Below are 15,440 nucleotides of genomic sequence, written 5' to 3' on the forward strand. Positions count from 1 at the left end.
GAGGAGTAGCTTTTCATGTTGATCAGTACAAGCCACCCCCCACCCATATCTCGGTATGTTCCGCTGGGAGGTCATTGACTTGATGGAACGAGATGCAGTTTTTTCTGTATTCCCGTGTGAGACGAAAGGATAAACCGTGGCTCGAATGGATGCCAAGTGCTCCACATTGTCAATCATTCTGCCGATTGCAAGTGCGAGTGCGTTGAAATTTGAAGAAGAGGAATAATTCTCGACTTCTGCAAAGCCTGTCCCGTGTACAATCTGTATAATCATTATATCCATTCCCTCGAATCCTGCATCTCACTAGTAATATTCAAATGCTCTGGACTTGGTGTATTTGAAGCAGAAGTGGACTTTGATACACAATTACGTGGGCGGCTGAATAATTTACGCCTATACAGATTACATACGACGCTAGTGTAACTTACACTAAGATACCGTAATTACCAGATCCTTTATCAATACGATACTTTCAGTACATCGTAATCTGATCTTACATCTTTGATCTAACGGCAAGGAAATTCGAATCAGACTAAACTCTTCACGGTAGGTCAAAATATTCTCTTCAGCTACAACCGGTGACACATCCGAAGTCCACCGTGGGTCCAATTGGTCTGCTAATCCCCGAGCACCGGCACTCCGGGCGCTCGTGTTCTGGAAAAGCAATGCGACGGGGGCAAAAAGTTCCGAGCAAGAGAGAAAAGCATCGCGGGCCCTTTCGATCTTGATTGCAAAATTCTGGGTCGGCACGGTTCTCTCTTATTTTCATTCATTCCTTCGTCGACAGAGAAACGCAATGGCGGGTGCCATTCTTTCTGCTCCTCGAGGTCCGCCGAAGGGTCTGGCGAGATTTGCCCGTTTCGATGTGCCCCTCCTACGAGCAGCCGAATATCGCGGCCACGAGGTCGATCTTCTACTGTTAGCTTGGGCTTTATTGCTTTATCGATATAGCAATGGGAGCCCTGTCGAATTCACTTGGGGTCGAAATGGCACTGCCGCGGACTTTACCTTTAATTTTGGCACATCTGGTTTAAATTGGAGCTGTTCCGACACAATCGCAAAGGTCCTGGCGGGTCTGCAAGCGTATCGACAACAGATCCAGACGGATAAACTAGTTGCGCTTGATAGGGCGATCGTTTTCTTTAACGACGAATGCGCCCCTAGTGATCTTCCTAGCAATGCGTGGGTGAGCGATGGCGATGCGCTTGGGGGTGGTATGACGTGGGTAAGGAAACAATCAGATATATTGTGAACTCCTAGCAGGATAGATTGGCTAATAATGAACTTTTCGCTTTACAGGGAAATATTCAGCTTCAGGCGACAATGTCCGATGGCAGTCTGTGGCTGCGGCCCTGTTGGCGCGAACCGCTGGGTGCGGAGTACATCTCGAAACACTATGCGAATGCCGTAGTTGAGATTCTCAACACAATCATTTCCGATCCGTCAAAGCCCATTTCATCTGTATTAGAGCTTAGCGAAACGGATAGATCAGAACTTTGGCGATGGAACAAAGATGTACCCCCAACGGAGGATGTCTGTGTACAAGATCTGATATTCGAGCAAGTGCAAAAGCGACCAACAGCCCAAGCCGTCTGCTCATGGGATGGCAATTTAACCTACGAGGAGGTTGGACGATATGCAACTCTGGTTGCTCATCATCTTATTCGAATCGGAATCAAGACTGGCCAAATTGTTCCAATATGCTTCGAAAAGTCGCGATGGACTATTGTTGCGGTACTCGGTGTACTAAAAGCGGGTGGCGCAATGGTTCTGATGGACCCTAGTCAGCCCCTGGAGCGACGCCAAACTATTGCTGAACAGGTTGGTGCGACTTTGATCATCACATCCAAGATCCATGCGCCGTTCGGTCCTAAGATCGCACCTGGTGCAAAGGCAGTCGTCGTCTCTCAGGACGCGCTGGACGAGTTGGCTGAGCAAGCGACCAAGACTGCCAAACCCGAACTTCCTGTCGTACCAACAGACTCTATTCTCTACCTAATTTTTACGTCCGGAAGTACAGGCAAGCCAAAGGGTGTTATCATAAACCACCGCACTTATACTACAAGCGCTATTGCACGAAGTGCCGCTGTGGGCTATACCGCTGAAACGCGAGTGCTCGACTTTGCGTCATATGCGTTCGATGTCAGTGTCGATAGCATGCTTTGCACAACACTCCGTGGTGGTTGTCTGTGCATCCCCTCTGACGAGGACCGATTGAACGATATCAGCGGCGTGATCCGCAGAATGAAAGTTACCATGGCCAATATGACTCCCTCTGTCGCTCGTATCCTAGACTCTGACATCATTCCCTCATTGCATAGTCTTGGCCTTGGTGGTGAGTCATGTTCTGTAGGAGATGTGTCTGAATGGGGCAAGCAGACCAGAATCGTAATTGGATATGGTCCATCGGAATGTACCGTTGGATGTACGATCAATCCAAGTGCGGCAGGTAAACCATATGTTAGCATTGGACCTGGCAATGGAGGTGTCATCTGGCTAGTTGATCCTGATGATCATAACAAACTTACTCCAATCGGTGGAGTGGGAGAGTTGCTGGTTGAGGGACCTATCGTCGGTCAGGGTTATTTGGGAGATCCTGAGAAGACTGCCGCTGCCTTCATTGAGAATCCTACCTGGCTTCTTGAAGGTAGCCAGGATGTGCCTGGACGTGAAGGAAGACTGTACAAAACAGGTGACCTAGTCCGTTATGATCCCGATGGTGAGCAAGGGTTCGTCTTTGTTGGCCGGAAGGACACTCAAGTCAAGCTTCGCGGACAGCGTGTTGAGCTTGGTGAAATTGAACATCACTTGCGACGACATCTTCCTGCAGGGACCGACGCGGTAGCCGAGGTGATTGCGCCACAGGGTCGCAGCAAAGAGTCAATGCTTCTTGCATTCATTGCAGACCCTAATGCCGAGAAACCTCAAGGTGCGAAGGACACTGAGCTTCAGCAAATCGAATTCTCCTCCGCCATTCGTGAGAAGATGGCGGACCTCACCGAACAGCTTTCCAAAGCCCTTCCAATCTACATGGTCCCTTCAACCTATATCGGTATCGACCATATGCCAATGCTTGTCTCGGGCAAAATCGATCGCAAACTCTTGCGTGCATTTGGTTCACAGCTGACTCTGCAATCAAATCCATCCGACTCCTCTGCTGGCGAGAGTCAGAAGCCGACATCAGAGACAGAAATCTGCTTGCATGAGATTTGGTGCCGTCTTCTCGGGTTGAAGGCAGAAGAAGTGAGCACCACACACAATTTCTTCATACTGGGCGGAGACTCTGTTCTCGCTATGAAATTGGTCCCCGCTGTTCGAGAGCAGGGCTTTGTCTTGACTGTTGCCGATATTTTCAGCTTCCCTGTCTTATCAGACATGGCACGGACAATGCAGAAGGAAGAAGCAAACTCGCAGGCCGAAGTGCTTCCTTTCTCCCTTGTTGATTCTGCTTGGGATCGTGAATCGGCTTGTGAAGAAGCCGCCAGCCAATGCAGCGTCGATAAGTCTTCGATCGAGGATATATACCCTTGCACGCCTCTGCAAGAGATCCTCATGGCCTTCTCCGCACGTTCGGCAGAGAGTTATGTCGCCCAGCGAATCGCTGAAATCCCGAACAAAGAAACTGCTGATAAGTTGAAGGAGGCGTGGGAAGTTGTGATCAAAGACAGTGCAATCCTGCGTACCCGGGTCGTTGAATTTAAAGAGCATGGCTTCATGCAGGTCGTCATCAAAGAGAATCCAGAGTGGCAATCCGTTCACCAGAGCCTCGACAACTTCCTTTCAGATGACCAAAAAAGTCCGATGTCTGTTAATATGCCTCTGACTCGGTTCACTATCGTCCACGACGATGTCACTAACAAGATCTATTTTGTGTGGACCGTTCACCACGCAATCTACGATGGATGGTCGACGGATCTAATGATCGAGCACGCGAAGAACGCTTACAAGGGTATTTCTACCCCTCGACCGGCCGAGTTCAAGCACTTCATCCAGTATCTAGTCGACCCTGCAAGAGAAGCCTCGAAAGACTATTGGCGCGTTCAGCTTCAAGGTGCTACCGGCCCCCAGTATCCCTCTCTCCCATCGCGCATGTATATCCCCGAGCCCAACGCATTGGCCCAGCGAATAGTTCGTGTCGAGCAGACCTCACGATCCAGCATCACTACTGCAACCCTCATCCGAGCTGCATGGGCTCTGGTAGCATCACAGTATACCATGAGTGATGATGTGGTTTTCGGTGAGACTTTCGCAGGCCGTACATTACGTATCCCAGGCGTTGAGCAGATTGAAGGGCCCATGATTGCCACTGTTCCAGTCCGTGTACGCATCGACCGATCCGCACCTGTTCAAGATTTCCTTCAAAATATTCAAGACCAAGGTCTTGTGAGAGCTGCGCATGAGCATCTCGGCATGCAGAACATCCGCCGTGTCAGCGGAGATGCCCAATTAGCATGCGAGGTGAAGATGGGATTGGTAATTCAGCCAAGGCCAGCAAAGGCATCAGAGGAATCTGAAGATGAAATTCCACCTTTCCGCGTTGAAGATGCAGCCCACGAGGCACTGCGTTTCAACTCTTACCCGCTGATGCTTGCCTGTTCACTGCGACCAGATGGCTTTGAAGTCACTGCAAGTTTCGATTCAAACTTGATCACTGAGCCCCAGATGCACCGTGTTCTTTCTCAGCTTGAACATGTTGTTTCTCAGCTCTGCGGCGATGAATCTGTTCAATTGAATAACATCAGTTACCTGAGTGACCAGGAACTTAGCGAAATTTGGCTGAGCAACGAGGAGCCGAAATCCGCGACGTCAGATGCTTCAAGCCAGCTTAAGCAAACGAAAGCACTTGCAACCGGGGACAAGTATCCGACTTCATTGACTCCGTGGATTGTGCACCCTGCCGACCATAACCAGCTTATGCCCATCGGAACGGTCGGTGAGCTTCTCCTGGAGGGTGTGAGCGACGGTGCAAACCTCGGTCCACCCGAGTGGCTTCTGAAGGGTACTGGAGATTCATCAGGTCGCGATATCAAACTTTATCAAACCGGCGATCTTGTCAAATATGCCGATGACAAGAGTCTAGTTTTCATGGGCCGCAAGGAAAGCCTTCGGAAGGTCGACGGTCATGTAATGGACCTTGCTACTGTCGACCTTCAGCTCCGAAAATTCCTGCCTGGGAACGCCCATGCAGCCAGTCAACTTATTGTGCCCAAGAATTCGAGTAATCAATCACCAGCGCTGGTCGCATTCGTGAGCGAGCCCCCTACCAAAGAGGGTCGTATCGTTGATCTTGGGGTCAAGAATTCCAATGCTGGTCTTCCGTTGTCCACTGTTATATCGTCCCAGCTCGCCGATGCTACTGTCAGTTTGAACAAGAAGCTTGCGGATGTCTTGCCTCCTTACATGATTCCATCGATCTACATCCCACTTGAGAAACTTCCCTACCTTGGCGAGCAAGTTGACTTTGAGTCCCTGAAATCCATAACCGAGCACGTCACCGAAGAACTGCTGTTACAGCTGCGAACGGCTTTCACGAACCTTCGTTCTGGCCGAGGCAAACAGATGACCATGAAAGAGCGAGCACTTCGCGGTCTTTGGGCCAAGTCTCTTGGCATGGAGGAGGATAAGTTAGCCTTGGATGACAACTTCTTCCGACTGGGCGGTGACTCCATTATGGCTATGAAGCTTGTCTCTGCTTTACGACTGATTGGATATCACCTATCTGTCACGGATATGTTCAGGAATATGCAATTGAGTGCTATGGCCAGTGCCTTGGAAGAAGCCCCATTGAATGGAGAGCGTGTCATGAAGGAGTATAAGCCTTTCTCACTGGTAAAGGCTAGTGACGTTGAAACTTATCTGTCGGAGAAGATCATTCCCGCCCTGGCTGATGCGGCTTGGGTCATTGAGGATGTCCTTCCAGCAACAGATCCTCAGCAACGGGACGTGGAAACAACCGTTTTCAAGCCACGGAGTGCCATCCAATATAACATGCTATATTTCAAGGAGATTGATATGACTCGCTTACTGGCTAGTTTCCAGAAGCTCGTCTCTCTTCACCCAATCCTGCGCACAGTCTTTGTTAAAGAGGGCGGCCGTACCCTGCAGGTTGTACTGAAGAATCTCCAAGTGGGAGTCTCCGAACATCACACAGAGGAACCCATGAAGGAATTCTGCAAGGCACTTGCCAGTGAGGATATTGAGAACGACTCTTCGTTCAGCTTCGGCTCGTCTTATCTTCACCTATTCGCCATCCACGGATCCGAGGAAGCAGGTCTAATGATTCGGATTTCGCACGCGCAATATGACGGAATCTCCTTCCCAGAAATTCTTCACCAACTCGAGCTGCAATATCAGGACAAGGAAATTGAGTCTTCGGCCCCCTTCTCAAACTACATTCAATACCAAGCCGAGTCTCGAATTGAGAATATCCAATACTGGCGCGAAGTCCTCCAAGGCTCGTGGTTAACATCCCTCCCTGCAGCAGAAACCAACAGCAAACCCAAGTTTATCAAGAAAGCCGTGAACCTATCATCTCGTTCCCCAGACACCACCATGGCCACTCTTCTCACAGCAAGTTGGGCCCGTGTTCTCGCTCAGCATCTCCAAACAGACGATGTAACCATCGGAGGTGTGGTCTCAGGTCGAACCATCGACTTACCCGATGTAGACCGTATCATGGGTCCAACATACCAGTACATGCCACTGCGGGTAAAGTTCCAATCGGGCTTGAGGGTAAAGGATCTCCTCACGGGTGTACGTGACCAATTCCTCGAGGGAAGTCGACACGCCACGCTCGGCTTTCAAGAGATCTCAGATAATTGCACCAGTTGGTCGCCGACGATTCCATTCTTTTCTTCCATCGTTCATCACCATGATATCGAATACTTCGATACGATTCCCTTCGCTGGTGGTGAATGTGAAGTCGACTATACGAACCCGCACCCTGAGGCTGCAAACCCAACCCGTGTGACTTCTTACACTGAAGGTGGAGAAATATATGTTGGAATTGCTGCTGATGAAGAGCGTGAACCGTTTTGGGAGGAGAGGTTGACTGAGTTGGCTCGTGTGATGGAGGAACTGGTGAATGAGCCAGAGGCTGTGATTTGATTTGGAGTTTTTGATTCTTTGTCTTTTTCGCTTTGTATTCTTTTGTAATCATGTTTACCCTTGTGTATATTTGTATACCTGCTATATGCTGTCATTCTATCACTTCTAAGGCTGTATATACAATTTTGTTAGATGTCCAACATGACCTTCTTGAGCATTCGGGCCGTTCCGAGTAGCTACCGTCGTATCTTTCGGTAGACTCCTTCCTGATACTCCCATAAAATTTGGCCATTCTTTCTATGTCTGCCCAAAAACAGGTGTTTGCTATTCTGTTTGGTCTATTCTTTGTTTCTGTTCGTGTCTACCATATTCATAAGAACCGGATTTTCTCTGTCCTCATCGTATTCTCTTTTTCTCTTCCAAAACATCATCTCTTATATAATCCGGATAAATGATTTCATTTCTCTAGCTTCAATCTCTGGCAATCAGTCAGAATGAATGCCAAAAAACCGCAGGGCTAGATTTCTGGCAGCAATTCTCGATCAATCCTGCACGTTACAGGCTTGAGTACCAGCACCAGCGATACCACTATAATCAACAATATAAACGATATCTATGGTGGGAATTCTTCTATCATCCACCGCTATACTATATATAGATCTCGAATCTATACAGAATCTACTATGGTGCCTTCCTTGGTAGGTATCATCCTGATTTTCCCGTCGACTGGTCCTCGTTCCTGCCTGTTCGAGTTTTGTCTCTTCCGGTCTTCCCTTGCTGTGATCGTGCCTACCTAATACCTATTATTAGGTAATAAAGAGTAGCTTCTCTCTGTTCTTGTTCTGTTTCTTTGTTTCTCTTCAGCCATCACGGTAAATTTGTTCTCTGGTCTACCGTGGTTTCTCTTTCTATACTGGATATTATTTTTCATGTTCCAGGGCTAGCTTTGCTCTTTAAAATATCCTCTCGGCCTTATTTTTTTTTCCAGTTGCAAGTGTCATTTTATCTATTCTTCTTCCAATGAAACAGTGCTAATTATGTTTCTCGAAGGGCCTCCCCGGAAATCCAAATCCCTGTGCTTTGATAGGTCCTTCCTGGTATTCTAGTCAACTAGTGATAGTGATCGCTCCTTCCTCTTCGGGTTTGTCTCGTTCATTCCTTCCGTTTTCTGATTGTGTGCTTACGTTTGTACTACCTGGTGATACTTATTGGCTGTTTCTTGTCTTTGTTGCGTTCTCTCCTATTCTCCCTCGGCCATTACATCCATGTTCTTCCGCAAAACACGGATTCTCGATCTTATATCCAAGTCTTAGTGCCAAGATGACGAACACGTTTGGCCATGATTACAACGGGGAAAATATATCTCCAATTATGCTAAGAATACTGCTTCTCAGGCTGCTGACAGTGAGTCTGTAAGCCCCAGGTCCACACAGGTTGCCGTTGAAAGACCGAAGCCATTGGGACAACATGATATTGATTCATCTTAACAGGATACCGGCCAAGCTACTGCCACTGCAATAGGTGTGTGAGCCTAGCATCAGGTCGCCAGCAGATACCCCCCGGAATGAAAACTCTCTTTGTGTGGCAAATTAAGCAGTGCTGTGATCTTATCAGATGAATGCTAGAATCGATATTGCTATATAGATCGACGCCTAATTCTCCAATCGCTCCCTTGACTGATATGGCGCCAGCCGAGGCTTTGGCCGCTCAGGGCGACGCAACTGATGGGAATACTCTTGGAAGACCACGTCAGATCTCATTACAGCCCAGACGCACCGCGTCCGAAAGCCCGACCCGTCTCAAGGCGTTACTCACAGTGTCGCTGGCACCAAGATAGCTGTTGGATTAGATCTTAATGAGCGTATCTCTAGTTCAAGGTGGTTTTGTGTTCTTTTGTTCCTCTGCCCAAAGATCTCTGGGTTTAGTCTCTGTTTCCTATCTGTGGAGAATTTAAATGTGGAAAGAAGTATATCCTCCCATACATTTGTTGATGCTACCGAAAGACCATCTTGTGGTTATATTGATATCAGTTCTCATGGCTGTCGTTCATGATTATGCTAGCGCATTTCAGATGTATTCCGATTTGCTAATATTATACTGTGAGTAAACCCGAGCTCTAGTTACAATCTACCATCGTACCCGCCATGGCAGGGTCCTTCTTGAAGTACCATTGACCATTGTTTTTTCCTTACTAGACAGGATTTCAGCCAGTCACAGACTGCATCTGCGGCGATTGACATTCCAATTAGCAACAGCGCTACCACTGAAATTGATAGAGCCACCCAACCACCAGTTCATCGCTGCTTCGTCTGATAAGTTAACAGACCTGCGCTTCACTCAAATGATTACTGAAGTTAACATTGTTATAGTTCAACTCCCGCTCCTCCGATCAGTCGATTGCTGATTGATTTGGAGATGGCCCCAATCAAGGATTTGGCCGCTCAGGAGGAAGAAATCGACGCGCATACCTTGCGGATACCCAGACAGATCCCATCAATGCCCAGGCGTACTAAATCAGAAAGCACAAATTGCATTGGAGAGGGCAGTTATCAGGCAGGAGATGGGTACAGCAGACGATAGGGGCCAGTCCGCCAGGTCAATTTTGCTGGCATATTCGTTTTCTGTGGCGATTTAAATACTGAAAGGGATATATTCTTGTAAACATTTGTTTATATCAATCCAATCTTATCTATATTTTAATTTTGTTTCAGTTATAATGATTGTTTCTAGTGTCTATTCTTTGTTAGTATCCATTTTCCCCTCAATCACAAAAACTGTTTATGATTCTCTTAATGGCCTTCAAGGACTCCTAATTTTGCTTATTCTGGGATCATTTGGGAATGAATTGTAAATTTAAAATGGAATAATCCATTCTGCCGTATTCATATACGTTCCTATTTGCTAATATTATACTGTATAGACCCCAAATGTCGAAAAAATTTACCATCGTACCTTCCCTAATACAGGTTCCTTCCTGAAGTTCCATAGTCTCCGTCCCTTCCTTTTCTGGCTTGTCTACCTGGCCATCAACCCTGGTCTTCCCCTGCCCTTCTTTCGTTCTCTTTTCCTCCTTCTTGTCCTTCCCATCACATTTTGTTCAATATAAATACTGATTATAAAACCAAGGCAACTGCCACTACTTTTCAGGTCAATCACATTGCAGTGAGACTGAAAGCCTGAAGAAATCCAGCTTACAGACTGTAATCTAAGGGCCTCAATGAAACCCCATGTCCGGGCAGGGTCGAGCACAAAAAGCTTCATAGCACCTATTGATAACTTGGACGCGCCTACAGGCGGCTCGTAAGAGAGAAAAATGACCATGAAGGCCAAAAAAAAGGTGGAGGCCGTTTTTTAAACGGCGTCTCCCCCTTCCCCCTCAAACACCAGGTTCTAAACCCACTCCTTTGCCATGTTTATCACAAAATGAAAGAAAAAAAAACATACAACAGCAGGGATTCGCATGTGGTCACCCACCATACTACTGTAGTGGGGAGTACCGGCCTGCCCACCAGTATAGGGATTATGTAAGGAAGTTGGCCTAATTTGGAAGGGAGCCTTATATACAATTATTTAGATAGCATCTTTAGCATCACCCAGAGTCAATTACAAGAGTTCCAGCCTATTCGAGAGAGTGCCAGCAGTTAGCCCTAGTTGGGGTGTTGTTTACCCTCATCCTTCTGCCCCATTCGACCTGCACGTACCGACCGTGCTGCCTCGAGCATCCTATCCCGTTTCACTAGTAATTAGCAGCTACCTCGCAATCTCTTAGCCTAACAGGGTTCGGAGTTGGTTAGTTTCCGATTCATGCCAGTGGGCACACACCTCAGCACCCGAGTTTGCCGCTAAAATACTTTCGCTTCGGGCTACCTTTCAGATCCATCATAATCTCGCATCCCTGGCCACAAGTGCTGTACAGAGTATGAAGGAGAGGCGAAAATCTGGTTGAGCCGCTATTTGATTCTCGCATGACCGACATTAGATCGTCTTGTGGTGAGACACATCCACCATCATAGCTAAACGGTAGCCAAACTCTATCATATGGATCCATTGAGAAAATAAAGCTACGGCCACGAGAGTCCCTGTGAGTTAGGATTATTGCATCGCTTCGGAAACGCAAAGTGCGGTCGTATTCGGAAGTATCGGAGTCTGAGCAATACTAGCCAGTACAGGGAAATTAGCCCCATAGAAATACTAGCATCAAAAGTAAAAGAAACCATCTTATAGTTAGTCCGAATCCTAACAGTACTATCCTGTATCAAAAATTGGCAATATTTGAGGGAAATGATCGCATTTAATCATTCTTTCACGTATTCATTAGTTGTCAAAATTTCCCACTTCACAGGGTGCATGTCATTCATTCTCCTTCGCCTTTTCTTTCTAGTGATCAGACAGCTCCAACAATCATGAAGAGTCTCGTTATTGCATTCTTATCTTTGGTTATAGCGGAAGCCTCAATCTTTGACATTCTCCTCCGTGCAAGCTCTGACTGTACAACTTACACTGTGGGAACCGGCGATACTTGCACCGGTATCGGAAAGTCGCAAGATGTGACTTGGGCTCAACTTCTCGCTTGGAACTCTCAGATCGATTCTACCTGCTCGTACGTGGTAAGTCCCATTTAATGGCAAGAGAGAATACTAAGACATGAACATACAGCAATCTCGGAAAGCTGGTGAACACTAGTATCTGCGTGAGCAATCCAGCAGGAAACTATGGCCTCGGGGGCATGACGACTGTTGTAACTACCACAGCGTAAAAAACCATAAGTCAAGTCTGTTACGTGTATACTAATATTTCCAGTGCCATTCCTTCGCCTACTGCAGACAGCACGAACTCTCGCTGTGGCCAGTATTACAAGGTTGCCGCAAACGAGAATTGCACGACCATGATAGACAAATTCAGCATTTCGCGAAATAATCTGTGGGGTCTTTCTCTTCTCCTAGAGAACTAAAGCTAACGGTGATAGTCTTTTCCTGAATGCGGAACTCTTCCAGAACTGCACGAATTTTCTGGCCGAAACCTATTATTGCGTGCAACCAGTGGGATACATTGCGACCTACTCAGGCTATGGAGAGTTGTCAACTTCAACAGTGCCGTTTGACGAAACCCCTTCTACCTCGGTACCTAGCCATCCACCAATTGTCTGGTCAACTGGTTCTAGTCCAATTATTCCACTTGCCAATGGAATCCGCACTGACTGCAATGAGTAAGTGGGAGAATCTCATGGAAATAAAGAAAGAGTCTTAACCTTATTTTTAGATATATGTGGTTTCCTGATTTGAACTATACTGAAAATACAGCCGCTGACTGCTGGAACCAAGCCTGGCTATGGAATGTTTCTGATGAGGTTAGTTGGATCTCTGTCTTCCTTTAATTGTCACTAAAAGGAAATCTAGGAAATCATTCTCTGGAACCCTTCTTTGGCATCAAACAAGACTTCGAGCTCCTCTGCGGTATCTGTCTCGGCGACCATCTTTAGCCAGGCCAAATTTACTCGATATCCGTGTAGACTGGCGCCGAGTAGCTTCTACTGTGTCCAACTCACGAGTCCCACCCCCAGCAGTAAATCTTTCCAGCGGGAATAGGCACGCCCAAACTGAAATCTATCCCTTGATTTATAGAAAGGAGCCAGGCCGTCAAAACATCCGCTTCTTGCGCCAGTGGAGAGATTGTCAATTGCACCACCTGGTACGCATCTAAAAGCAAGTATGAAATCTGCTTCAGCATCATCACCGGTCGCCATCTTTCGATGGGCGAGTTCTATGCAATGAATCCGTCTGTGAAAAGCGACTGTAGCGGATTTTCTATTGGTACATATTACTGTGTCTCAACCTACGAAGGAGACTATCCGCCCGGCTTCCCAGGTTGGGCATCAAGCTCCAGCAGCCCCGTCAGCAGTAATCCGCTGACAACCTCAACTCCGACTGTAAATGGGGTTTCGACTCCATCTCCGATTCAGACAGGCATGGTTTCCATTTGCGATACATTTTATGATGTTCAATCCGGTGACTCATGCTATAATATTGCTGATAATCACGGTGTCCCTCTGGATTCTTTCTATGCATGGAATCCGGCAGTAAAAACAGACTGCTCGGGTCTTCAGCCCGACGAGTATATCTGCGTTGGTGTTAAAGCCACTGGGACCGGTGTCACAACGCCGTACCCTATTCAGACGGGTATGATTTCTACGTGTGATGATTTTTACAAGGTTATCGCGGATGATTCGTGCGTCGATATTGCGAATGCAAACAAGATTCCGGTGGCTTCTTTCTACGCCTGGAATCCGGCGGTCAAAACAGACTGCTCTGGCTTACAGACGAATGAGTATGTCTGTGTCGGTGTATCTTATTCGTAACAAGGGCATCTAGCCAGAATAACATATCAATATTTGTTGGAGATGTCTTCACAAATATTGAAAGACTTTTCAGAATACAAAATTGTTGCTTATGGCCTTCCAAGGACCTAGAATTCATTCAATGCAAGACATTCAAAATTTCGTCTCAGATTTAGCTACATAGCATTTCTTAACAGATAATTCCCAGTTTCTTCAGATCCTGAGGACCGACGTGTGGTCGAGTATACCCGATGTCAAAAAGGTCATGATACGTCCCGTATCCCCATTTTGGGACACGTGTCGCTGATCCATACGCGGGATTTTCTCCAGACCCGTAGAGAAAGCTTGTCACCTCGTCTGAAAGCTGTATGAACCTCCCCGGCCATTCGCGCTGGCCAGGCATTGTGATCGTGACTGTTGGTTTCAGCGGTTGGTCTCTTTTGGCCCAGTTCAAATCATCTCGCATTCTCTCTAGTAGACCAGTTATGCACCTTTCATCATTGGGGAATTCGATAAGATTTAATCGGAGAGAACTTAATGATGATGGGGCCAAGTTGAGTCTTTCTATCAACTGCGATGTATCGACAGGGAAGCGAGAGAGCGTTAAGTGAGATAGACTCGGCCACTCAGTGATAGGCAAGACCTCCTTCAGGGGGATGGGTTGATCCCTCAATCTAGAATGGGACCCATTATTGAATGTAGTTGATAAATGGAGATGGGTCAATTCCTTGGCAAGGATCAAAGCTTGACGGAACAAACCGCTTTCGAATCCTTCCCAGTAACTATTGGTGCCAGTAAGTAGAGACAAATGAAGACGCCGGAAGCCTGGACGCTTTATGATGGCCGCAAATTGGTTATATTCCTCGCAAGGCTGCTCGAAAATCAGGAAATTCAGTCCGGTGTGGAGTTGCTTTGAGTTGAAGCTGAGCTCGGAAATATTATGCTTCTCAGTCTGCGATAAAATACGGAGAACAATCCGAGCCCCTCTCCATAGCTCCTTATATTCCTCGGGCGCCTCTGACCATGGTAGTGGCGAGGCAACCTGAAGATCCTCAGGGTCGTAGTGCCATCCTCGCGGAATCGGGTAGTTGAATCCGTATGGAAATGCTCGGATCATAGGTGTCTCGTACAGCGGGGCAAAAAGCCAGCCATGAGCAGCAGGCGTAACAGTCACTTTCTTGAGCTGCGGGAATCGGTCAAGGCCATAGAGAAAAGCTTTTTTGTCATTTTCGGATCTGATCACAGATATCTGATCATCATATAATTGCCGATAATACTCCCAGCAGGCTTTCAGCGGCATTTGGGAGTTCATTTGGTGCTGGCGGGCAACATGATCAGGTCGATCCACGTCACGGTCTTTCCGCTGCTTCATTTTCGAGCGATTTTCGCCGCATTCCTCCTTGAACCAGATGGGACATCCCTCATCTGGGCTGAGTTGCAGGCGTTCGCGGTCGAAGCTTGGACGCACATCTTCCCATTCCAAAGGCACTAAGGTAAATCGTGCGTCGTCCCAAATAATCTCCTTGATTTCGTGGCGAAATTTTGGATGGTCTGCTACAGCTCGAAATACTTGAATGTTCAGCGAGTTGGCCGAAAGAAAAACGCGTGAGGAGGCAAATGGTGAAGTTTCGCTGAGAGATTTACACGTCAAGCGCAAGGATTTGACAACCTTGTTCGGCAGAAAGGATACAATGATGGAAATAATTTCAGGGGGCAAACTCAGAAATGAGGAAATTTGTACTGTCATCCTGGATCACGGGATTGGTGAAGCCCTTGGATGTATGTCAATGGGTTGAAAAATGCGAAGTTGCAAAGAAGTCAAAATAACAGACCTAGAAATACTTGGAAATGCCCTCCAAGGTTACCGTTTTGTAAGGTTTGTATTCAGTCTAGTTGTAAGATATTTTTTATGCGCGAGTATCTGACTGACAAAAGATTGATAGTGGGTTCACTTGTATGTAAGCCAATCACATTTCATGTTTTGCCGGTACAAACTGGTCCCAGCGATTTAATTACGGAGGGTGCCACAACCCAACATATAAGCCACCGCAGAGCCAAC

General features: G+C 47.1%; 3 protein-coding genes across 3 annotated transcripts; 2 read left to right on the plus strand and 1 right to left on the minus strand.

Moving 5' to 3' along the window:
* Positions 1 to 796: 796 nt before the first annotated feature.
* N7469_003704 (uncharacterized protein) lies at positions 797 to 7,107 on the plus strand (the record flags this gene model as incomplete). Its single annotated transcript, XM_056642624.1, has 2 exons — positions 797 to 1,225; positions 1,300 to 7,107. 2 exons carry the CDS (start codon positions 797 to 799, stop codon positions 7,105 to 7,107), a joined length of 6,237 nt encoding a protein of 2,078 aa, XP_056502036.1.
* Positions 7,108 to 11,450: 4,343 nt separating this feature from the next.
* Positions 11,451 to 13,402, plus strand: N7469_003705 (LysM peptidoglycan-binding domain-containing protein; the record flags this gene model as incomplete). The annotated part of the gene is made up of 3 exons (XM_056642625.1): positions 11,451 to 11,654; positions 11,991 to 12,253; positions 12,709 to 13,402. The coding sequence occupies 3 exons, from the start codon at positions 11,451 to 11,453 to the stop codon at positions 13,400 to 13,402; spliced, it is 1,161 nt and encodes a 386-aa protein (XP_056502037.1).
* A 169-nt stretch (positions 13,403 to 13,571) lies between these two features.
* N7469_003706 (uncharacterized protein) lies at positions 13,572 to 15,128 on the minus strand (the record flags this gene model as incomplete). Its single annotated transcript, XM_056642626.1, has 1 exon — positions 13,572 to 15,128. One exon carries the CDS (start codon positions 15,126 to 15,128, stop codon positions 13,572 to 13,574), a length of 1,557 nt encoding a protein of 518 aa, XP_056502038.1.
* Between the last annotated feature and the right edge of the window lie 312 nt (positions 15,129 to 15,440).

This window comes from Penicillium citrinum (assembly GCF_028827155.1).
Source record: "Penicillium citrinum strain IBT 23319 chromosome Unknown utg000003l:1.0-4596430.0:1.0-4598250.0, whole genome shotgun sequence".
Taxonomy (NCBI): Eukaryota; Fungi; Ascomycota; class Eurotiomycetes; order Eurotiales; family Aspergillaceae; genus Penicillium; species Penicillium citrinum.